The sequence below is a fragment of the Phodopus roborovskii genome, unplaced genomic scaffold (genome assembly GCF_943737965.1).
Source record: "Phodopus roborovskii unplaced genomic scaffold, PHOROB, whole genome shotgun sequence".
Taxonomy (NCBI): Eukaryota; Metazoa; Chordata; class Mammalia; order Rodentia; family Cricetidae; genus Phodopus; species Phodopus roborovskii.
In genome coordinates, this window is record NW_026126514.1 from 6902219 (window position 1) to 6928958 (window position 26740).

Here is a 26740-nt window from a genome sequence, read left to right on the forward strand (position 1 = left end):
GGTGGGGTTGATTGAGGGACAGGAGGTTGCAAGACAGCCCACACCCCACCTGCCAAGTGAGAGCCACAGATCAACAGTTGTCAGGAGAGGGGAACAGGTCTTACACAGGCACCATTTGTGCTGCTGGGGATGTGTACTCATCACAGACCTCAGGATAAGCAAGTTCCCTCCTCTGTAAAACAGAATGACATAGAATTCCTCTATGAGGGCCAAAGTAAAGCATGGGCACTTCCCAAACATGGCTGCTATGGTTTCCCATGAAAAAGAGGAAGAATGGAGTCATACACAGCTTCTAGGAGAGAAGGAATACTAATGATGTTTTCCATTTACCCCACTTCATTACAATTTTAAGCATAATTTGTATAGGGTAACTGACCAAATATTTCCTCATTTATCTCAGACTTCCATCATGGAGGCCAATAAGAGGAGAGAGAGGAGAGAGAGAAAAAAAATAACCAGTCCCAAACTCTTCTGACTGGGAAAGCTAAAATCCAGATGTTAGGATTTTATTACTCACTCTATGCAACCTTCCAAGTAATTCACTTTTTTGTCCCTCTATAAAGCTCAGCTACATCTGCTGTCAGAACTAGTGTTCAGCAGTCTCTTGTCAAAAGAATTGATTAGATATAAGCAGATCATGTTACTGAGACTGTTGAAGAGATATGCCTTTGCTGTTGGATCTCCAGTCTCCCTGGCTTTCATGTGAGCACCAGAGAATATTTAACAGCTAACTGCTTCGCTGTATCAAAAAAGAAAAGGGTGAGCGAGTTCAAGAAGAGAAGAGGACTGTATATGGTTTGTGTGATTTCATTTAATAGTGGATGGAGTGGCCAGATACTTTTCCATTTCAAATCTTTAGTTAGAAACCTGCGATGTGTCACATGGTACCTGTGTGCAGCTCTGAAACAACCAGAAAGTCCTCTGAGGCCGTATTTTAGTTACTCCTACTAGGAAGTCTTTAATCTTCATTTTATCAAGATGTTTCCAGAGGAAGATACTATGGAAAAATCACACACGCACACACGTGCACACATAGACACGTTTTTGAGACAGGATCTCACCATGTAGCTCTAGTTGTTCTAGAACTTACTTTGTAGACCAGGTTGGCCTTGTACTTAAAGAGATCCATTTTCTTGCCCCTGCCTCCTGAACACTGGGATTCAAGGTGCGCTCCACCATGACTCCAGGCATGGATTTTAAAACAAAATCTTACCCACCTGAGATTCTGGGCATAAATGCTCCTTTCTAGGAGAGCATTGCCTCACCCCTACCCTGTTTAGTCAGGAGGTGGGACTGGGAGCTTTAATCTGAAATAAACTTTTACAATACACAATAGCCTGATCTATACATTTTTTTTGTCTTTATGATGGTACAAACATGAAGCACACTTCACACTTTGGATTTTGATCTCTTCCCAGGCCAACAGTGCCATAAACGCTCATGATGCTGGGAAGAAGTATACTATAGCTCTCAGCGGGTTGTCCCTTCAGGAAAGCAATCAGCCAATTCTTTACAGCATATGCTGTGAGGCTTGGTGGATGAGCCCAATGCATCTATTTTTTTTTTTTTTTTTAGCTTACAGTGCTTTTATGATTAAAGAGATGAAGGCAAGAATATTGCCTTTCCAGTAGAATTTTGAGGTTTTAGCAGCCAAATAGGGATTTTCCTAGAGGATAGGAGGTGCATTGCCATGCAGAGCAATGATGCATGGTATTGTGTTTCCTTTTGCAGATTGGGAGAAGGAGGTCCCTGCAGTTGTTCTCTCCGGGGCTCTCTGTGCACACACATTTGGTCAATATAATTTAACTTGCTTTATGGAAGGGAGCAAAGTCACCAAGCAGGGAGGAATGACACAGGGCAATGACCAGTCACCAAGTGAGCTTTGTGAAATATCTGAGCTGTGTCACTGTGGGATCACCGTTCTCCCCAGCTGAGTTGTTTACAGTCATTCCAATAAAAGGCCCTTCAGTCTGCGTCTGACCACAGAGCAATTTTATCCCAAGTGACTTTAAGTCCTATATTTACTAGAGCTTGAGCAGCAGTTGGGAAACTTAGGAAATAATCTCAGGCACATTAAGTTTTGCATAAATAGATACACACAGTGTGTATGTAAACAAACACATGCCTTGGTTTCCAAAGGTGAATGTAGTCATTATTTTATATTCTTGACCATATCTCATTGAGGCCCTTCCAGACATATCATTAGTATCATAAATTTATCACTGGGAGCTATAAAATAGCCAGATTGTGAGTTATTATGAAGATGGCTTTCAACAAGTAGCTGAACATTGAATAACTCAAATTCATATTTTAGTAGCTGGGATTTGGGAATCAAAAGGGTTTTTGTTTCTGGATTTTGCTTTATGAAATAACATACACACTTAAGTATAATAAATATTCTCACTTACCAGCCCTGGTGATAGTGACACATATCCCAGCAATTTCTTGTACTGCTCAAAGGTGGAAAACTGTAAAACCAAACCAAACCTAGAGATTTATAACAATTTCCTGCAACAAAATCTCTAATTGGCTAAAAGTCCTTCAGTAAATCATTACATTAATCAGCATTTAAAAATGATGAACCATCTAACACAGCTTTTAATCCTGTCTGGGGCTGTTGCTATAAGATGCCATTTTAACATTCCCATTTTTCAAATGTAGTTATAATAACTTACAGAAAATCTGATGGAATCCCTTATAGCAGTAAATGAACCATACAACTTCCATTTACCATGACCATTTTCAGTTCCCCCAGACATCAATAGACTTCTTTCTTATGGCAGTGATTCAAAATTATAGGTTCAGAGACCTGAAATCCTTGGTCTTATATTTTTTTTTTCCCTACGAACTACTTTCTAAAAAAATGCCCCATTTTCTAAAGCACTTGTAGAAGACATTCATTCCTCAGCCTTGAGTGTACAATGCTTGTTCTCCTGATAGCTCCATACATTGTGATTGCAAAGATGCCATGATAAACTAGGGAAGGGCCTGCCAAGTTTATCTAGCTCACCCTCTTGCATCAAAGAAAGACTGTTCCCAACCTTATTCCCTCCTTTGGGATATGAAGATGATGACAGTGAACAATAGAGGTCCATAACGATGCTGTTGCCACCTTCAGAGGATGATATTGAGTTGTACAAACACAACTTTTTTTTCAGGACAAAATGAAATAATTTTCATATATTTCTTTTTTTCATTCCCTGTATTCCGTATTCTGGGAAACAACTCTTCTTGGGCAGGATATTTTGATCCTGAGTACTGAACTGAGTTCCTATCAATGATAATAAGTTGTACTCTTAGGACCCGCAGTGTCTGAGTCTCATAAACCAAGAAATGGGATGGTAAATAATGCTATTATTTTATAGTCTAATAAAATAGAGCAAGGTGAAGAAAAAATGTACAGTCTGGGGGACTAGTAACACTCTGTCATTAGAAAGAGCTGGTTTCTTGTGTACATGACCTGTGGAATCTTTGGATAGTCCAAGAATCATTTACTAACAGAATGACATTTCTTGTTCTTTTAAAGAATGAGGTCACTGCCATGATATTTTAAATGAAGTATTGATATAGTCTTTTCTATAACAAAGATTTGTTCATTCAGTTACTGAATATTTATTAGCTTCCTCCCATTCTAGGTACTCTGAATCCAGTGAACACAGCATGTTCTAGGTACCCTAAATCCAGTAAACACAGCATGTTCTAGGCACCCTGAATCTAGTAAATACAGCATACACTCCTGCTTTTCTGACCTCACACACTTAGCACTATTGCTGTTTGATGAGGGACACATTAGAAACCCCAGAAGTCATTACAGAAGGAAAAATAAAAGTCTTAGGCATGTTTTGTTTGTTTGTTTATTTGTTTGAGACAAAGACTCATTATGTAACCCAAGCTAGCCTAAAACTCACTATTGCAGTTTATATTGCACTTGAACACATGGCAATCTTCCTTCTTCAGCTTTTGATGTATTGAGATTATAGGTTGGAGCTACCCACTTGGTTCTTTTAAAGAACATTTGCTTATTTTGTATGATTGTCATCACCATCGTTGTGTTTAGACCATAACTTTGCCAGGATTTTGAAGTGGGCAGTATACATCTGAAGCCTAGTTATGCCATGCCACTTCATCATGAAGGCATGAGAACATTGCTTCACCTGTCCGATTGTCAACTGCAAAACCCTTAGCTATTATTAGAGTTGTCATGGAATAATATAGTTTAATTAGGATTACCTGACATGAAACTTAGAAAAACTTGTTTCTATTTCTTGTCTATACCTATATTAACAGAGGAACCACTGATGCCTAAATCATGAAAGTCTACTGTAGTTCAGGAATATGCTAAGATTTGCATGTACTACTCTAGTGAGTTCACATGACAATTTTTATCAGACAAGAGGATAGATAGGGTATGGGCTGTGGCTATATCTCAGTAGTAGTGTGCTTTCCGAGCATATATAATGTCCTGAGTTCAATCTTAAGTTTTAAAAAATGGGGGCTACATCACATTACAGTCATTATGTTGATAAACCTGCCCCAAGTACCATTTTGGAAACAATTATCTTTGTTGGCATTGGGTCCTGAATGTTTTGGGAGGTGATGGGCCTCATAGAAATCTCTACTAGCTTAGTAATTTACTATGTGAGATGCATTTGTTCAATGTTTGTATTTTTCCTGTCAGGCTTTCTGTCATTTTTCAGGGATTAAAGACAAAAGTAGTATGTCAAGGAAGAAGTCTAGGGCCATAGACTCAGCCCACAACTTTATCAGTGCTCAATTCTAGTTTTTTATTTTCCTGTCTCCATTCTTCTTTTTGTTTTCAGACAATGCTCATTAAACAACCCACTGAGAAACTTAACATCCTAGATGTTCTGTTCTCGTACACAGTTGAATTGGATGAGAAGGCGAGCCATTTGACTCTTGCTTTTAAGAAATGAGAGCTAAAAATTGCTCCCCACAACACGCATCTCTATTCTAATGTCAAGACCCTTCTAAGCACATTTCTCATTGGAAAGTGGAGGCTTCTGAATGGATTGGCAGGCACAGGCACTGTCCCTAACCCCTTGCACTATCAAGCTCTGATCTGCTAGTCCTCTGTGATAGTTATTTCCTGGTAGTTCCCTCATAGGGTCAAACCGCCAAATACTTAAGGGGGTTTCAGTGAAAACCTCTCTCTCTCTCTCTCTCTCTCTCTCTCTCTCTCTCTCTCTCGTTAGCTCCAGTAACCTTACTATTCCTAGAGTCTAATCTTTACCCAAGGAGTCTACTGGGTTCTGACTTTTTTTCTCTTCTTTACTTAAGGCCTAGAAACTCTCTCAAGGCAGTAAGTACATTGGGACATCTATAAGGCTCATATTGCTTGTTTTTCAGATGTTACTGTCCTTTATTGTGTGATGTCAGTATTTTTAAACAAAACTGTTCTTTCATGTATGTTCTTTATTGTTACTGTTCATGATGCTACTGTTATAGGAGAGTTAATCTGGCTCTTACTCCACCTTCATCAGAAGTGGAAGTCTTGGCCTTCAAGATACCTTGATTAGTACATGTGGGGATTTGGAGAAATGGAAGAGATTATTTCCAAATATTAATTTTCCCCTATAAATTTCTTCCTGTTTCATTTACTCATTTGAACATCAACTATGTGTAGATACCACAGGAGGTATAGATACACAATAGTGAACAAGTACACTTCACATGCTTATAATCTCACATGAGTTTGGGCAGGGTCAAGAATCCTGGAACATATGAACATAGAAAACAATTGCATTTCTGGCATTGGGAAGCTGAATAGCAGATTCTAGAAGCCTGAATATGCTGCCTCCCATCTCTTAGTGTCTCTGCCTGAGTCTTCATTTCTGTTTGTTGAGTGCAGTTTGATTCTGTATTAACTTTTGGAAAGGGAAATATAATTTATTTACAAGTCTTATTTTAATTATGAACCTCATTTCAAAATAAAATACAGACAAGCATAAAACTGCTTGTTTTTGATTATGGTAACAATTGTAATTAAAATGTAAATTCTAATGAAGACATACATATATGGTGTATGCATGTAGGTGTGGACACATGCTTGTGCGCTTGCGTGCACACACATACACACACACACACACACACACACACACACACACACACACACACACACACATGAATTCCTGAATATCTTATTCAGAGGTAAACTTCAATGACACACAATGAGATAGTTTATGAGGTATGAAATTGTTACAATCAGATGGTTGCTTCCCTCCTAAATCCTAAGACAAATACCTATAAAATGAATGTTTTCATAAATTGTGTTGGAAAGCTAGTGTTATCCATCTGGCAAAGATACACTTAACTACAAGTTCTACTTAAAAAGCCAATGCACTTACCATATGTCTCAATAATTTTAAGGTAAAATCTACTTGCAACACGATGTCTGGTACACATGCACCATATCCAGTTGCCCCACAGCCCACAGTTCATCTGTTAACCATTGTTCTGGCACGGAACACTTATTTTATTTTATTTAGAGACTAACCCGGTTTTGTAAAGCTCAAGGTTTTTTTTCTTCTTCTTCTTCTTTTTTGTAAAGTGTTGTTCACCACTGATAAAACTTAATCCTCTTAAAGTGTAAATTGTCTCCAATATATAGCATGAAGGGAAATGGCGGCAGGAAGAAGTCTAATTACAATTTACTTTATTTATACATGGAAAACATTGAACAAATGAATATATTATTCCAGAGAGACAAAGTGACTTTCCTTTTGAACAGGAACTCTGTTCTGTTTGTTTACTTGGGCAATCTTTTATCAAGTGAAGTCGTTTCATAATTCAATTCAGTCCCTTTGTGTACTTTGGTGAACTTTTTCCAGATCCTCTACTGTGATTCAGATCCTTATAATGAAATTTGTATTGAAGCAATAATATGAAAGCACAAAAACTACAGCAACAAAGAAGACACGTTTATAGAGAAAGTATGTTTTGAAGCGTTCTTTTCTTAACTTGAGACCTGAATTTAAATTCTATTACCTTACTATTTGACATAATGCAAAAATTTGATGTTTGTATATATATGCTAGTTATTTCATCATGTTTTAAAACCTGGTTATCCCCTTGATTTACTCAGTAACAGCATGCAAGCAGCTCTTTTTTGCCTTTCAGGAATATCAGGGATAGAAATTGAGTATGTGAAAAAGCTTTATGCCATTAAAATAAATGGCATAAAGTTGGAAAGGAAGTCTTTACGTCTATGTTTATGTTATTTTTATAGAAAGACAGAACCATATTTGGTGATGTCAGCGATGGGGGTGTGTGGGAGGACCATGCCAGTCAGGGCTACTGCAATTAGGATTTTTGCCTGAAAGAACACATGGGAAACAGTGTGGAGGACTTTTATCCTTGGAGGATCTGGCACATATTCATGGTCACACACTCAGCACTAGCAAGTAGTATACAAACCTCCAGAGTCACACATTAAAGAAATAGAAGAGAGTTTTAGCAGAAGATATTAAAGGGAGAAATAAAGTTGACTTGTTAAAAACATTAAGTAAGAATAATACAAAAATAGTATATTTTATGAGACAGAAATGGTTTCAGGAGTGATTTTCTACTTCTTTTTCTTTAATACTTATTGCTCCAAAGGAACATTTCTGAATTGCTTGTGAAAATTTCCAAGTGATTTTGTGGGTTGTGTGACTTAATTACTTGAGTTTAGACACTGCTCTCTGTGTGTGTGTGTTTAATTTCCTCATTAGAAAGAAGTACCTTACAAATATGTATATTTGAGAGAATGACTATGTCTAATTATAACACAGATTGATTATACTACAATTTCTGCATTAAAACTTTTAGTGTTTTATGCTAAGTGAAATTAGTGCCTCCTTGATTACTATGGATGTCTTCATACTGTGTGTATGCTTGATGGGAAATCATACAGTACTTACCTTGACTGCTCTCTTCGGTGTTTCAGCTAAAATGGGTGGTAGAATTCCTTTGTAAAAGCCAAAAATCCTTTCGGAGAAAGAAAAATATTTACATCAGGAAATTATGCTTTTATTTATGAATAAAGAAAATGACTATCCAATCTAACACATCAATTACAAAGTTTGCAATTCTAGAGTGAAGATAAGAATGCACCGATCATTGCTATGACAATGAGAAGATGGCTATGTGATTCCGAGTCTGGAACCCCATAAGAAAACTGAGAAATGTGGCCACAACCTCTACTTCATAGACAAGCTTTAATCCTCTTAATCCAAGGGAGTTTTATTTTCTCTGTGTTGTAGGTCACTTTAAGTTATCTAAGGTCTTTTATTTCAATTTTGGTAACCAAATGAGATTAGGGTTATACCCGAATATAGTAGATTGAACCTTTTCAAGGCCAGCAAGGCAATGTAACCTTTTATTTTGGCTTTATTAGTTGGGAGTCTTTGAGATTAGGTCTCCCATCTCATCCTAAGTCAGTTATGTATATTTTTGAACTTCCTTAGTGGAAGAGGAAGAAGTGTGAGGAGGGCCAGGTTTGATGTTATATTGACTGGCAGAGGAAAAGTTGGAGTCCTTCCATGTCAACACTGAGGATACTGTGGAAATACATGTAGACAAGGATAAATTTTGCATGAGTGTCAAATGCTTTTAAGTAAAACTCATCATTTTTTTAAAATTAGGTTTAACAGTCAAAATTTTAAACTCTACTATCTAAGAAATTTAATGCACATGCCATATTTCCCTTTCCACCTTGCCATTATATAAATAGAATGTTTTGCTGTATTTTCTGAAGCAATCTATCTTCTTATTGAGTTCATGGTGCCTGCAGGGAAGGGCAAGACTCAATATGTCTCTGTCTTAAGATGTTCATTTGACACAGGACAGAAACTCCTCTGATTGATGCCAAGATTTGCTCTAGTTTCCTCATATTGAGTCTGATTTTCTTTATGTTTCTAGAACAAAAAGTTAAGAGCTTATTCCAGCTGACCTTGTGTCACCCACACAAACATGGTCACTTCTTGCTTTTACCAATCCATTGGCTAAAATGGCAAGATTAAGGAGAGAGGCAAGGTTTGTGTTGGTTCTAAATTGTTAGTACCTTCAAGGTGGGGTACTTTGTAGGATCTCACTTTAGTGTCCTTTTTTGAGTATATCACAAAATTTTGTTAAGTATGACTCCTGATACAGGTTTACTTTGCCCACTGGTTTGACTCAGTAGAGCATATGAGTATCATGATTGGATAAAGAAAACTCAATTTGAAGAATCACAAGTATTTGCAAATTGCCAAATCCCATTTCATTCCAATTTTAACTACTGATGTTTACAGTTTTCACATCCCCCCTCACTGCAACACACTTGTAAAACTTAAATACTTCTTAGTCATTTAAATTTTATTTAAGTGAATTACTTTTCACTCTAGCACAATAGTACAGTCTTGGTCTTCCCACTAGATACATGTAATTTTTGTGACTAGAAGTGTTACAGCTATATTATTTTGTTTTTTTTTCTTATGTTACATATCAATCCCAGTTCCCTCTCCCTCCCATTCTCTCATGACCCCACAGACCCCCTCCCCCGATCCTATCCCCCATCCACTCCCTAGGGAGGGTGAGGCCTTCCATGAGGGATCATCAAAATCTGTCAAGTCATTTGGGGTAGGGCCTAAGCCCTCCCTCTTCTCTCTAAGCTAAAGGAGTATCCCTACATGGGGAATGGGCTCCCAAAGTCCATTCGTACACAAGGGAGACATCCTGGTTCCACTGTTCGAGGTCTCATAGAGTGCCCAAGCCTCCTAACTGAGACCCATGTTGGGGGGGGGTCTGGGTTGGTCCTATGCTGGTTTCCCAGCTATCAGTCTGGGGTCCATGAGCTCCCCCTTGTTCAGGACAGCTGTTTCTGTGGGTTTCTCCAGCCTGGTCCTGACCCCTTTTCTTATCACTTTTCCCTCTCTGCAACTGAATTCCAGGAGTTCCTCTCAGTGTTTATCTGTGGGTGTCTGCTTTTGCTTCTGTTAGCTACTGAATGAAGGCTCTAGGATGGCATATAAGGCAGTCATCAATCTCATTATTGGAAAAGGACATTTAAGATAGCCTCTCCACTATTGCTTAGATTGTTAGTTGAAGTCATCCTTGTAGGTCTCTGGACATTTCCCTAGTGCCAGATTTCTCTTTAAACCTATAATGGCTCCCTCTATTATGGTATCTCTTTTCTTACTCTCCTTTATTTTATTCCCCTGTCTCAATCTTCCTGCTCCCTCATGTTCTCCCCTCCCCTTCTCTTTCTCCTAACTCCCTCTCTTCTTCCCCCTACTCCCAATTTGTTCGGGAGATCTTGTCCCTTTCCCCTCTTGTGGGGAACCATGTACATCTCTCTTAGGGTCCTCTTTGTTTCCTAGCTTTTCTGGCAGTGTAGATTGTAGCCTGGTGATTCTTTGGACTATGTCTAAAATCTATATATGGGTGAGTACACACCATATTCATTACAGCTATAATTAAAGTAGTTGCTGGTTTTGTTCTTTATGCAGATATTAGTAAGTAATTAGTAAATATGAGGGGAAAATTAAAAGGAAAACATGAGCAAAGTTTTAAAAATGGAGTGTTCAAAGTAGTGGTGGACTTGATGGCCTGTATGACAGAAGCAAAGAGCAGTTAGAAAGAGGAGATACTAGACAACAATCTCAGGTAGAAATTCGGTGAATACTATGGCTCTCTTGAAAGGCATGCATGTGAGGAAGATATTGGAATTCCCTTTTCCAGATGGAAGGACTGGGGCCAAGAGGTGGAGGCAACAAGGAAAGACAGAGTTTAGACAGATGGATTTTATTGAAATTCAGCACTTTTTATTTTTGAGACAGGGTTTTTCTGTATTGCTTTGGAGGCTGTCCTGGAACTTGATTTGTAGACCAGGCTGGCCTCTGCCTCCTGAGTGCTGGGATTAAGAAAAAATTTCTAATATGCAAAACTGTCCAGAGATAGAATGTCTTTTCCTGAAAAGTGGTGAGTTCTACAATGTATGGTTAAACAACCTAGATGTCCTGGATGTCCACTTGTCGTGGATACTAGAGGTGAGATGTATTTGGCAATGGGTGGGCTTGTTGATTCTCAAAGTTGGTTTTTATCAATCATCAGATTCTATAATCCCAAGGAAAGAAGAAGAGAACATGAGAAACTTTGCCTTACTTTAGACGTTTGTCTAGAAGCTTGACTTCTATGGAAGAGGATGGTCTCATGAGTAACACAAGGGCTTCATTTTAAAAGTAATGGAAGAAAATATTAAAAAGAGCTGTCAGGCAGGAGGGAACAGAGAGGCATCTGGGAGTAGCATAAGGGTTTAATCTGTAAAAAGCTGGGAGGTCCAGACCTCTCTGTTTCATTGATTTGCTCTCCTTCTCTTCTCTCAGCTCAGCTGGCTCCTTCTGTGTACAGTAATCTTGTCCCACCATACTGAGATTTATAATAATAGCACGAGCAGTTTTAACAGAAAGTTCTAAGGGATCCTATGCAGCTTTGGGTGGTAAATGCAGCTCTAGAATCACCAACTTTCCTGCACTGTTTTCACAGAATATCCATGTAACAGTAGCCATGTCCCGATGGAAGTGCCAACACTGCTTCTGTGGAGTACTGCCACACACCCAGTCTACCAAAACACTGGCAACCAATTTGTCAATGCAGTAGGACATAACTGGGAGGCAGGGTTTGGTCAGACACCTTGTTCAAAGGGACCCAAGTCACATTCTAATTCTTCAGTGCGATTCAAGCTAGACCTATTTGAATTTCTCTCCAGGATTTATGAATTGGCGCAAGTCTTGCTTGGTGTGGTTAAAGCTCTAAAATATACAACCAGAATATCAACAGTAGCCATGTTTCTGTCATTTGGAGGAAGCCAATCTGCTGTGGCAGAAAAGGAAAGAAAAAGAAAGAAGAGAAAAGGAAAGGAAAGAAAAGAGGAAAGGAAAGGCAGTCCCTATTCGGAGAGGCTGGAAGCATGAAAGGGAAGGGAATTTGATGCTGTGTATATGACTCTATCATCAGGATTTCTTTAGACTTAGTTACAGATCACTTTTTGAATATTTCCCTCTGATATCAATTCTCTGAGATACCCTGTAACATTTCCAATAAAATTTTACTTTAATACAATTGAACTGTGTTAACTACTTGAAGTTTAGAGTCCTAGATCCAGAAATTATGCCTTAAGGTCCCAATGGCCAAAATGGCATCTGCAGGTCTTCTATGCCATGTCCTCTGAGAAAGAATTAGAAAAAAAAATCTGTTAAGGTTGTCCCTTGGGAAGAGTTTCATACAAAATGTGGGAAGGAGAATGTGAGGAAGTTCCAAGCTGATGCTGTCTCTCTGGCTTGATTAGTTGGCTGAAGTTTCTGTTTGGCAAACAGGATGCATGGATTTAAAAAATTCAAGGGGGGGGAATGACTTATTTTGTGAAAGGCTTTTTTTCTTTTTAAACAAAGTCTTTAATTTAATTTTAATAGACACATAATAATTTATAAATTATAGGGCGTAGTGTGATTATTCAATACATGTATATTTTATGTAGTATCAAACCATGCTAATTTGCATATCCAGCTCCTTATGTATTAATAATTTCCCTTTCTTGGGGACCTTTGAACTCCTCTCTTCTATTTCTGATTTTTTTTGCAGTTAATTTCCTTTTTCCCCACTCTTCTTCCTTCCTCCCCTCTCCCCTTTGACCCTCCCCCCTCTAACTCCCCTGTCCCCCATGCTCACAATTTATTCAGAAGATCTTGTCTTTTTCCTCTTCCTAGGCAGATCCATGTATGTCTCTCTTAGGATCCCCTTTGTTACCTAGGTTCTCTAGGGTTATGGACTGTAGGCTGCTTGTCCTTTGATTTGTCAATATCCACTTATGAGTATACATGATAATTGTCTTTTTGGGTCTAGGTTACCTCACTCAGGATGGCTTTTTCTAATTCTGTCCATTTGCCTGGAAATTTCAAGTCATTGTTTTTTTGTTTGTGTTTTATTTTGTTTTTAACTGCAGAGTAGTACTCCATTATGTAAATGTACCACATTTCCCTTATCCATTTTTTGGTTGAGGGGCATCTAGGTTGATTCCAGGTTCCGGCTATTGCAAACAATGCTGCTATGAACATAGTTGAGCAAATTTTCTTGAGGTGTGAGTATGCATCCTTTTGGAGAGACAACTGGGGCCAGCGGTCATCTCTGGGATGAGCTAGAAGCATAATACAATGGAAACTCCCAGAAATCTATGAAGGTTCCCTAGCTAAGACTCCTAGCAATGGGGGATGTAGAGCCAGCACTGGACATCTCCTGTAACCAGGCAAGACTTCCACTGGAGGCATTGGTACCCCAACCCAGCCACATAACCTTGAATCTACAATTTGCCCTGCCTACAAGATGTGCTGGTGTAAAAGTGGTGCAGAAATTATGGGAGTGGCCAACCAATGACTGGTCCAGACTGACACCCATATCATGAGCCAGAGCTCAACCCTGAAATTGCCTGGAGGGCTAGGACCCAGAGGATCAACAGTCAAGGTACCTAGGCTAGAGCTAAACATGACTGGCAATAAGAAAAAGTCAAAGAAGTGATTCTGAATGATTTACTGCTCTACTTATAGGTTGGTGCCTAGTCCAACTGTCATCAGAGAGGCTTTCACCCCGCAACTGATGGAAACAGATACAGAGACCCACAGCCAAATACTAGGTAGAGCTCAGGGAATCCTGTGGAAGAGGAGGGAAGAAGGATTGTGAGAACCAGAGGGTTCAAGGACAGCACAGGAAAACCCACAGAATCAACTAATCTGGGCTCATAGAAGCTCACAGAGACTGCCAACCAGAAGGCCTGCATGGGACTAACCTAGGTCCACTGTATGTTACAGTTGTGTAGCTTGGAGTGGGCGCAGAGGATGTCTCTGACTCCTTTCCTGGCCTTTGGAAACCTATTCCTCATACTAGGTTGTCTCATCCAACATTAATAGGTGAGGAGGTACCTAGTCTTACTGAAACTTGATTTTGACATGTAATGGCTGGCTGGCAAACATGGGAGGCCTGCCCTTTTCGGAAGAGAAAGGAGGAAGAGTGGCTTGAGAAGGGATAGCAGGGGTTCTAGGGAAGGACTGGGAGGAGAAAAGGTAGGGAGGGGAGACTGTGATCAGGCTGGAAAAATGAATTAATTAATTTAATAAAATATGTAGACAAGTATATTATAAACTATATGGCATCCATCACGTTTTGTTCCTCACTTACTTCTAAGAGGTGTCAGTCTGACTTTGTCTTGTGTAAGAAAATATGGGCTTGGATTCATAATGGGATTTCATTAAGAATAAGTAAAATGTTAAAAAATTGTTGAATATGTCCTACTCCATACAAAGTAAGTGCACGAGAGGGCTGGGGATGGCGCTGTGGGTTGCAGTGCTTGCTGCACACGAGCCTGAGTATGAATCTCTTTCACTAACGTAAGAGTCAGACATGGTGGCATGTCCTATAGCCCTAGAACTTGAGGGAGCAGGGGACAGGAGGGTTGCTGAGGTTATAGGCATACGTCAAGCTCCACATCCAGAGAGAACCTGTTTCAAGGAACAAGACTGGGAGTGACAGAGCAGGGCCCCCCCATCTTCCCCTGACTTCCATGAGAGCACATCTGTACACACTCACCCCCCACATCACACATTCTAAAACACATGTAGGTATTTGCATATATAATTATTGCTCTCATTCAATTTTACAACTGTCTTTTTCTTTTTTTTCTGAAGAAATCCCTCAAACTTTAAATCTTCTTAAGAAAAATTGTTTTGTGTGTTTTGTCTACATGTACATCTGTGCACCACATTTTGTGTGTGGTGTTCAAGGAGGCCAGGAAAGGGCATCAGACTCCCTGGGACTAAATTGACAAGACAGTTGTAAGCTACCATGTGAGTACTGGGAATCAAACCCAGGTCGCCTGGAAGACTAGCCAGTACTGCTAACTTCTGTAGTAATTCTTGAGTTCTCCAAACTATAATTCTTAAGCAGTACTCATATTAAAGATACTTGCTAATTGTTAAACAAAGTTTTCGGAGAAAGTGACTCAGGGTCATTGTAATAGAAATGTGTTAGGTTATTTCTTTCTGAGTACCCATGATGCATTATAATCTTACCCTATTAGCATGACTGCCTATGAGAGATCCTGAGCATGCAGTGGAACATGGGATACCAGCAGACCAAAGTCATAGTAAACATGAGGATGGTGTTTCAGGTCTCCAAAGCCATTAGCTTATGGTGCTTAGTGTGATACATACTAAATGAGAGCTGTTATTTGAAAACCTGATACACTTGGTACTACAAAATTGAATCACATTTGTTTTTAATCGAACAATCAAAACAGGCCTTGTAGTACTTATGTATGTCTATAAAACGAAGATCAAAAAACTAAGTTGCACGTGTTCTCAAAGACACAGCTCACAGATAGCTTATTGAAAAAATGTTTGTGCCAAAAACCATGAAGCAATTTTACCCCACATTTCTTCCTATCTTCATTTTTAAGATACAACACAATTTAACATATGGGCGGCTAAAAGGTCATCAAACAACCAATGAAGGGCACAGATTACATGGAAGCCGGAAATGTGGAATTCTTAGCTTGTGTGTAGTTTGGTGGCTCATATATAGCAAGTCAAACCTTCAAAGACACCTTTCCTGTTGTTCATTACGAGGGACAGTTTTAGGTTTCCCTGTTTTAAAATCTAAATTTTAGATATCAAGGGATCAAGTATCCAGACACACCTTAATTAAACTTTGTGTATCTTGTAACACTGTTTCCATTTGGGGATATGGAAAAATCCCTGCTTGTTTTAAGTTAGACTGAGAACTAAGAACTGTGGTGAACAGTGACTAGAAAGGGCAGGGTGTAGCATTCTCAAAATCCGACTCACATGGAGAAACTAAGGAGTGGAAAATTATCCATGTGTCCCTGTACCCCTCCTTTTTTCTGTCCGAGTCACCACCTCCTTGATTTCATTCTTATTTTTTTAAACTGCAGTGCACAAAAACTATTTGTTGGAAAACTATTTGTTCTATAGAGTTGGACCCCTAACAATCAGGCTAAGGAATTTCCTGAGTTGCTTTGGGCAGGTTTTGTGGTAGGAACAGCAATGAGGGTTATTTCCTTCTCGTGGCTATAACAGAGTAAGAAGGGCAGTGTAGCTGTCTCACAACTGACCTTTACGGAGAAACTAACCCCATTTATCAGAAAGTTTATTATGAAACTCAACTGATAAGTTCACTAGAAAGCAATCATTAAGCAAGGAAATAGAGAATAAAATATATGCTGGCCTAAGGGTTGGGAGATGGCTTAGTCCATAGAGTCCTTTCCATGCCAGCAAGGCCAGAGTTCAGACACCCAGCACCCACATGAAAACTTGTAATCCCAGGTCTGGAGAGAGATTCCTGGGACTCCATGGTGAGCCAGCCTAGCTGGCTAGTTAGAGTGCTGGCAAGTACTAAGTCCTGGGTCTGGTCCTCACAAGTGCTTGTCTATTATGCACAAACCTGGTTTTGATTCATAGCACTCCACAGACTGGGTGTGGAGGCACAAACTGTAATCACAGCACAAGAGGAGTGGAGACAGGAGGATCAGAAATTTAAGATCACAGTGAGTCCCAGGCCAGCCTGGGCTACACAAGAAACTGTCTCAAACTCCCACCTCTTCCCTACTGAAAATGATGAAGTGTGATTGAGGAGGCATGAATGTACATAAATGCAGACACACACACACACACACACACACACACACACACTTCCCTCTAAAAGAGGAAAAGACCAGTGTGCAAACCCCCTGCCCATGAAAACTGAGACTTTCTCTGGAATCCTCAGAGAGAAAATGTTTTCAAGACTCAAAAGTGGCCAGATTCATAAGTCAAATGCAATGACAGTTACACCGGAAAGGTCAGCACAGTGATCCACAATGTACACTTTCTGAGGCTGAAACTCAAATACAGAAGTTATTTCCAAGGTAAAAAGCCATTCTCCAAGCCACCTGCAATGCACACGGTACGAGAAGGGTACTTCCACCTGGAGTCTCTCTGTCTTTGCCAAAAACCTGGCAGTCAATATGCATCCCAAGCTGCCGCAACACTCATCGGTGAAGCGAGAAACAAGGGGAAGTGACACCAGGTCCCCAGTTGGGGAAATTGGAAAGCATTAACACATCTGTATATCTAACAGAATACAATCACTACATTTTATTTTATTTCAACAGCCACAGTCTAAATGAACATCACCATTCAGTTCTGCTCTGGGCAACTATCCAAGCTCATCTTTGGTACAGTTGATTTTGAAGCCATACAGTCAATCATATCTTGACAATTTGTTCTTCTTTCAGGCTTCAGGCATCCTTCTGATTTCCATTTCTGGTTTGGAACGCTTGAGTCATCTCTTTTGGCAACAGGACCAACCCAAATCAGTCATTTTCTCCAAATTATATTGAAATAGGGATCTTGAGCTAGTTTGTTGTTTTCATCCCATTTCTTCCCTTCACATCATTTTCCTTAAAAAAAAAAAAAAATAACTTCCTAATACAAAGCTGATTGAAGTCACACAATAACCTCTTTCTTCTATGGTTAAACCAGAGTTTCTTACTCGCATGCAGTGACTAGGTAATTAAAACAGCGAGGGCTGAATCCAGTCCTGGGCTGTGAGTGTGCAGCTTTCAATTTTGGATGGATAGTTATCTCAGGGCAGAACTTTGGGTGTTATTTTAACATCATATGCACTCCACAAGTCTCCATAGTTTAGAGTGTGGGGACAAAAAGAAGGCTTTACAGTAGTGCTATGGGAATGACAGAGAAACTCCCATCTTATGTTAGGAAGATTGTAGGGGCAACTGACACCATTTTCACATAGCCAACAGATTGGGAAACCGGGGTGTTTTTCCAAGGAAAGGAAACCATTCTGAAACCTTCAATGAAGTGGATTCTTCACTTTCAAATATAAAGACCGATGCAGGCCAATGTTCACAAAAACTTTTAGTTAATGTCTAACATAAAATTAAGAAAAGTTTTCATTACTCAATTCATGTTAGCTCTTCAGGCACAACTTGTTCATTGACATTTTTTCCCATACAATATATTTTGATCGTGTTTTCCACTCCCCTAATTCCTCCCAGATCCTCACTGCCCTCCTACCCTCCCAATTTTATGTTCTTTCTCTTTGAAAAATCCATAAAAACAAAATAACAGACAACAAATAGAGACCCACATAAAAAAAAAAACCAAAAGAAAATGAAACAAAAATACAATTGATTCCATTTTGTGTTGGGCAGCTATACCTGGGGCATGAGGCTTTCCATGAAGTGTGGTTAATATATCTAGTGGGACTCCATTGGAGAAAACTGGGTTTTCCTTTGCCAGCAGGTATCAGTTGCAGATAGTTTCTTGTAACATGAGTTCTAATAGGTCTTAATACTAAAAACCTGGAGTCAGATATATGGGTTAATGCTGAACGATCAGAGAAGCTGAACAGAAAGCTGCTAGTTTTTATTTCCACTGAATCCTCAGACCAAAGAGGTGATGCTGTCCCTACAGATTCTCAGACTGAATGCAATGAGCTCCTGTCTCCTCCCACCGTATAGTCCTCTCTCTGCCCAGCCATATCACTCCTGTCTCCACCTACATAGTGCTGGAATTAAAGGTGTGTGACTCCCAAGTACTGAGACTAAAGGTGTGAACCCATCACTGCCTGGTTCTGTTTTTCTTTTAGATTGGATCAATCTCATGTAGCTCAGGATGGCCTCAAACTCACAGATCTGCCTGTCTCTATCTCCTGAATAATGGGATTAAAGGTGTGTGCGACTACGGCCTGGCCTGTATGACTAACCAGTGGCTGAGTTCCGCACTCTGATCTTCAGGCAAGCTTTAATTGTTAAAGCACAAACAAAATATCACCACAGTTTCTTGGTAGGGATGGGAGCCTGTGTCCACTTCCCTCTCTCAGGGCTGGACCCTCTGGCTTGAACCTGTGCAGACCCTGTGTGTGCTCCCACGTGAACTCCCCGTGAGTTCATTTGTGCACCAGTCATGTTGTGTCTGAGAGACATTGTTTCTTTGGTGTCATCTACCACCTCTGGCTCTCACAATCTTTTGCCTTCTCTTCTGCATGGATCCTTGAGCCTTGAGAGGAGAGGGGACTTTGATGAAGACATCCCACTTAGGATTGAGCGTTCCAATGTCTCTCTCTCTCTCTCTGCACATTATCTAGTTGTATGCCTCACAGACAACAACTTTTTATTTATTCATTATTGAGAAGTATTGACTTAAGTTTCTTCATATTGTCCTTGGATATATTTATTGATTTAAATCATATCATTTTAATTATAGGAGATATAGAAGAATTCTTCAAAGTTTTTATGAACACACATTGTTGAATCTGTAGTATTAATTTACCACAACAGTTTAACTTTGTTAATCTGTCTAAAGTAAACTATAATTTCTCTTTTCTAAAGCACAAAGAGGTACATTTGGCTGTCTATATCATTTAGGAGGTGGGTTTCTGGCTCCACTCCTTGGGATGCTGGCAGAGAGTCTCACTCACTAAGCATGCTGCTCAGTTTAGCCCAAGGAAGAAGGCATTCAAGTCCAGAGCGCTGAAGGAAAATGCTAAGGACAGACAAAGTGAAAATAGCACTGGGAAGCAACCAAAATGGTAAATAATATTGGTAAAATACAGGTGCTAACTGCCTCATTAATCTATAAATAACTTTCTTATAGCCAGACACACAACAAATATATTGCCCATCAGTGACAGCAAATTACATTGCTCATAAAACAAACAAACAAACAAACCAACAAAAAACCCCACCCCACTTCTCTTTGGAAATAAACATCAGTCTTTCCCTTGTATGGAGGCACCAGTGAGAAAAAGCGACTGAAAGGCAAAGAAAGCAAAACAAAAATGCAGGAAGATAAGCTGAGATAAGCTGGTCATGGAGTAAAAACCACTAGCCAGCTTCCCCTCAGCACACTGCTAAGTAAGTTCACAGAGGAAATTCCTTGTTCTGTTCAGAAAACACCATGTTCTCACCTACCTTATGTCCTGTGTATTTAATTTCTCCCCTTCCCATTCATGAAATAACTAGAATTCATCTACCCATTCATGTAATATGTTTTGTGCCAAGCACTAGGCTAATGACCTCTTTCTAGGACTACACACTAGGTATCAACAGACACCTTTGTTTTCTACTGGAAGACTTCTCTGACATGGCAGAAAAAAACTTTTATACTGTGCTTGCTCACATTATTTGATGAATGTGTTACTTTAAATGTTATGTTTTAGATATAGCATGTAGAAATTTTCAGTTAGCATTTAAATACTAAATACATATATACATTCTTATGCAATACACACACATATCTACATATGGAAAGATCCCCACATATGACTTAGGTTTATCAATACTGATATATAATTTTAACAGAATACTATACACATTATGTATTTAAGTCATTATTTAGTCCAAGTTATAACATGTTTAAGGAACAATTGACTTTATTACCAATCTCTTGTAATTCAAGGTTATTACTTTATGATCTTGATAATTCAAAGTTATTTGTCAATAAAGGCTATGTGATTTGGGGCTTGATCACACAATAGCTGTTTTTCTACCATGGTAAAAAAAAAATCAGTACAACAAGGTGAGCAAACTAATTCTCTAACATTACTGTTAGAATAGAGACATCCTCTATGCCTGCCCTTTAGAAATAACTTAGTGGCTTTAACCAGCCACAAGGAAAGACATATTCTCTAGCCAGTACCTATAAAGAAGAAATATCCCATTGGTGTTGGAGGAGGGTTGAGAGTACCTGATTGCTAAAAAATCTCTTCTCTCTTGGGTGTCTTTGATTTTGTTATGTTGGAAGCAAAGAACTGCTAGCAGTAAAACTGGTGAATAGGAATGGAACACATGTGGTATGGAATTATAAGACAGAACTGTTTTGGAAGTGAAGGAAACGAGCGATAGAGGAGCAAGAGGATGGGAAATGCTTTATGAGAGGGACATGAATAAGAACAAAGTGTGATGACGTATGTTAAAATGTCAAATTGGAAACATTACTTTCTCTGTGAATTTAAGGGTAATAGAAGTAAATTTAAAGTGCATAAAATGAAAACTATCATTGAAGATGCTTTTCAATTTATATCAATTGAAATAAATATACTCAAATCAGTAAATAACCGAGAGAATCTAAATAACAATGATAATAATAATTGAGGCTCTATAGTCTGTTCTGTACCACGTGCTATATAGCACAGACTCTAATAAAGCCTTGCTTGGATGGTTTTATTGTGAGGGATAAGAAAAAGCTTACTGTAGTAGCAGGGTCACATTTGACTGAGGAAGAGATCCCCAGAATTCACAGATGTCCCTCATAAATCGAATCTTACCCCAAATGTGTGATTAAGAAATTGTGTAACCCAAGTCTAAGGAATTCACATGCCTTGCATGGAATTTTGCAACAAGCAATTAATACACATCTGAATCTTAGGATGTGTGCACCAAGAACACTGGGCACTTTTCTTCAAAAATACAGGTCATGTTTGGAAGTGCATGAACTCTTTGTAGTTCTCAATTATCATATTCTTTCCCAAAATTAATTTCTTGAGGTGCCCCCTGGTGGCATCAGAGTCAAATAAGACTCGAAAATAATCATACAGCAAACTAGCCATTGGACCAGGAATGTTTGTTTTTGTTTTGTTTTTTTGAGACAGGGTTTCACTGTGTTAGCTCTGGATATCCTGGCACTCTGGACTAGGCTGGCCTTAAGCTCATAGAGATCCACCTGCTTCTGCCTCCCAAGTGCTGGGATTAAAGGCATGCACCACCACACCTGAACTTTTACAAGTCATAATTCATAGTCTAATTTAGTCATCTTTCAATTCACTAAAAGTGTGTAAAGAACAGTATTGTGTCACCTTGGACTTTTATTGTAATTAAAATTATTGAAGGGGAAGTATGAAATGAAAGTAGCAATTGTGAAATACTTCACCATTGTTATTCCATTCAAGGCTTACACAGAATACATAGTAGAACTTCATTTTAGGAAAGGACAAACTAAAAAGTTGAACAGCTAGGAAATGGTGCTGTGGGGATGAGAGCAGTCCCACTTGTCTTCAAAGCCGAGTTCTTGAACTCTTCTCTGAGGAACTTCCCTCTACCCCTGGTTCCTCCCTTGTCTTTCTAGATTGGCTGAAGTTTCTAGAAGGAGCTAAGACATTGGGCTTTGATTGGAGGAACAGCTGAGCCAGGGCTACTAGTCTCTTTCGTTGTCTTTAATAGTATCCTATTTTTAAGTGCTTGAGTTCTTACCATTTTATTTAAACAACGTTAAATGGGTAGTCACCAAGTCTTGTGAATTTAACAAGCCAAAATCTAGATAAACACACTCTATAGGGTTCTGAGTATGAAGTTTTCCAGATTACTTTGACAAAGTACTTTATACCTCATTATTATAATGAATGGAGTTTAACTATTTCTCTGCCTAACTCCTTCAGTATCCTTGAAAAACACTAACTGGATAAACTGAGTAGAATCTAAACACTTGGAAAGCAATGCCAAATCACTCCCATCCAGTTCTTTGACCTTGAATATCACCCATATGCTGGCAACTGCCATACACCTTCAGGTGCCCATTTACATGGCTATCTAATGGTTACTGCATAATTAGCATATCCAAACCAAATTAAAGATTTTTCCCTTCACAAACTTGTTCCACTGACAGTATTCTTCAGATGAAGTAGTGATAACTCCACCTTTATATTTATTCAATGCTAGAGGCTCTGAACTCATTCTTCTTTTGCTCATCCTTATTGCCCTAGTCCAAGTCCTGATCATACCCTACCTGAATGACTGTAACAGGCCTTAATGCAAGTGCTGACCATGCCTGACCTGAGTGAGTGTAACGGGCCTTCATTGGTCTCCCTGTTGTCTACTTTCAAGGCAGTTCCAGAATGGATTTATCACAATGAAAAAAAACAGATCATGTGACTCTGCTGCCTTTAGTCTCCCGATGTTCTTCTCCTCTCTCTTCAAGGTAAAATAAGTTCATGCAGGACCCCTAGTTCTCTCCTAGCCTGTCCTGTGATGCACCTTTCTTCTAACCTGTGAGCTCTTTCTGTCTTCACTCTCCCATGGCCTCATTTATTTTCTTCCTGTTCCTTGAATTGGGTGCACACTACTCCAGTGTCTTTTCACATGCTTCACCTTGTCTTGGTCCTCGACCTTACATATCTGATGGCTCAGATCTTTTCTTCATATCTTTGTTTACATGTCCTCTTTTCAGTGAACTTGATCTCAACTCTCTTCTGTTTCAGCAACTCCACCCAGGAGTTACCTTTTTGTTCTATCAGCTTTATTTCTCTTATCCCCACCCCACTTTGACTTTTTGACACAGGGCTTCTCTGTGTAACAGCCTTGGCTGTTCTGGAACTTGCTCTGTAGACCAGGCTAGTCTTGAACTCACAGAGATCCATCTGCCCCTGCCTCCCTAGTGCTGGGGTTAAAGATATGTGCCACCGCTGCCCAGCATCTCTTTATAGATCTTGTTTCTTCAAGCATGCTATCCAGTTTGCCTGACAGATTTACTTTCAGTCATCCCCTTGAAGATGTCAGCTACAGAACAGGCCTTTTTGTTATTTAATGATGTCTCTCCAGGGCCAAATATAGCATCTGGCATACAGTAGATAGTTAGCAAATATTTGTTGAATAAAAGGTTAGAGGTATAATACCTGCCATGTGTGATGGTTCCTGCCTACAATTCCAACAATAGAGAAGTTGCGGATAATGGGTTATATAGTTATTTCAGTTCTACATTAGTCTGGACTATATAATAAAAGTCAGTCATAAACAAACAAACAAACAAACAAGGCTTATATTCCAATGATTTATGTTGAGGCTATGTGTGTAAAAATTATATGTGGCATTTTGAATTATGCTAAAATTGTTTCCTTTCCAAATGTCAATTCTTTCTAGCTTCTCTGATGCCTTTTGGATATCACAAAAATGGCTATTAATGAGGAAAAAGTTTTTGGCAGTTGATGTAAAATATAAGAGTAGACTTAAAAGAAATGGCAGACAAGAAATACAAAACTACATATGATCACCACCCTCATCAGCAGCTATGCTACTGTCACAAGAGCCACCACCTTCAAATTCTCCAGTACTCTGCACCCCCTCACTGTAACAGCAAATCAAATTTCAGCATTCATGCCTTTCAGCTCATGTGATCAGTATAGGGGACCCTCTCTGTCCCTGCTATGTTTGATATAACCCTTGGACATATTTCCCTGGCTGGCAATTGTAAGAGATGTGACCTTGTGACTACCAGCCAATGACCTTGAGGGGCTTCTTAGAGAAGCTTTCATCCTTAAAAGTATGGGCTTCACTTCTTGAAATTCTGGATTGGTAAATCTGAGAGAGGTTTGGGAATACCACACCTAACTCTGGTGCAAAGGCCTATGAACTATTTATCCCAAAGCAGAAATACATACAGCAGGGCTGGTCTTTTTCAGGTATCTATCTGCAGGAATCAGGTCAGAGGACTCGGGTTTGTCAGGCGCTCTTCCAGAGCTTCATGAGACCATTCACTTCCCTTGCTGGAGTATTTGCGTATTTGGGGAAAGCTGACTTCTCATGGTTAATCTGCTCCCTGCTTGTGATGTAGCTAGTTCTGGTCTCTGAGACCAGAATGCTACAGTGATCCTGCCAGCTGCCTCCACCAAATATGGTGGCATATTCCAGTCCCCAACCCTGGCTGGCTGGGGACTTTGTTCTTGTTTTTTTTTTTTTTTTTCCCTGTCCCTTTAAGAACAATACAAGACCTATCAATCCCAGGTTATTATCTTGCCTTCATCTTTTCAAATGGAATTAATGTTTCATTCCACCACTGTGCATCAAGACAGACAGGAATCTCAGTTGGCATACTGGCATGTTCTCTGTTTAAGCAATGCAGGGCACATTTTAAATGAGACTACTTTCCTCTCACTCTAGAGTCTACTGCTTTGCACAACACATACAACGGGGGTCACACTGCCACACAGCCAGCAGGACTACATTCACAGTTGTATGGGTGAAGAACGTAGGAAAACCTCGCCTATACTTTATGGAATGAACCTAGAAAGGGTCAGATTTTCTCTCTGCTTCTCTGAGGGTCACTGATATATAATCAATCCTAAACAGGGAGTGTAGCAGCAGGGTTAAATTCTAATTTGAGTATTTAGATGAAAAATGAAGATCATGAGTTACACACTGATCTTGATCTACACTTCCCATCAAAGCCTCTATCACCATTTTGTCTTAATTACTTCACACCAATCTGTAGCTTTTATGATTGTTTCCAGGCTCATCCATTTGTCACCTATCTTCAATATTTCTTGAGTACCTACTCCATGAGTAAATAAGTTATCAACACTACATCTAGTTTTGTCATTGAGGTAGCAGGTATGCTTCAGTTTGATCAGCTGTCAAGTCCAGAAGCTAGAAATAGCAGCCACAACACATTACTAATCCAGATAATTTGTTTGTAAGACAAGAAAGTCAGGTGTATTTTTCATAGAAGACTGAGAGACAGATGTCATTTAGTTATCTCAGACCACAACTGAATTCCTGATGCCCGAATTGGAGTTCGTATTTGGAGCTTAAATTTTTCTCTGAGTCATTCATCCATTCCTCCATTAACACATAGTTGAGTATCTGTTACGTGACAGGGAGGGCTCAGAGGATTAGGTTTAAGATGTGAACAAGTCAGACACATTCTTTATGCTCAGAGAGTCTGCGACCCATTGAGGGAGACAGGCAAGTGTCATAGTAGAACTAAACAAAACTGGGTAGTATAAGTCAGTTCCCTGTGTGGCCTTTGATGTAATTGAGAGATTCTTGAAATAAGTATAAGATGTACGAGGTCACTGTTTTACAGTAACCTTTGTTTTTAAATAGTACATGCTAAGATAGTGACAACATGCATATATTATTTGTAAACAAGTGCAGTCATTAATTTTCATTATGTAATATATATTTTACATAATTCTATGCATTATACTTTAAATTTATTTTATTTTCAATTACATATGTGTGTAGGGTGTATATACATATAAGTGGAGGTGCCTGCAGAGACTAGAGGAATTGACACTCCCTGGAGCTGGAGTTGGAGGTAGGTGTGAGCTGCCTGACAGGGGTGTTGGAATAAAACTTGGGTTCTCCTACAAGACTGCTCCCAGCTTCCGTGGAAAGGCTATTATAAATGCCCTTCCCGGAGAGTGAGATCAACAACTAACTTCTCCATGGAGCCCTCAACTAATACCTTTTGAAAATAGGAGCAAACACCCATACATAAACACTGAGTCGAATTAGAACCCAGAAGCAGATGGAGAGGACAAGACCACGCGGCAGAAGCACATAGAGACAGCTTACCTGAACTAGGAGGAGCTAAGGGCCACTAGACTGATAGCTGGGAAGCCAGCATGGGACTGACTCAGGCCCCCCTGAATATGGGTCTCAGCCAGAAGGACTGAGCAGTCTAAGGGACCTCAGACAGTGGAGCCAGGATGTATCCTTGGTGCACAAAAGGACTTTGTGAACATATCCCCCATGGAGGGATAACTGCCTTAATCTAGAGACAGGTAGGAGAGAAAGAAGCCCTAGTCCCTACTTCACATGACCTGTCAGATCTACATGACCCCAACTGGATGGCATTCCTCTACACATGGAATTGGGGGGGGATGGGAGGGGAGGGTGTTTAGAGTGCATGTGAGAGGGCAG

At 39.5% G+C, this 26740-nt stretch overlaps 1 protein-coding gene across 1 annotated transcript in view; it reads right to left on the bottom strand.

Annotated features, from left to right (window-relative positions):
- The window catches only part of Slc25a21 (solute carrier family 25 member 21), a 466934-nt gene that overhangs the window by 43878 nt on the left and 396316 nt on the right, over positions 1-26740 (bottom strand). Inside the window, exons 4-5 of the mRNA XM_051195877.1 lie at positions 7920-7986; positions 2409-2468 (exon numbers count right to left, since the gene is read on the bottom strand). Of these exons, the coding sequence (XP_051051834.1) occupies positions 2409-2468; positions 7920-7986 (127 nt within the window). The remainder of the gene's footprint in view (positions 1-2408; positions 2469-7919; positions 7987-26740) is intronic.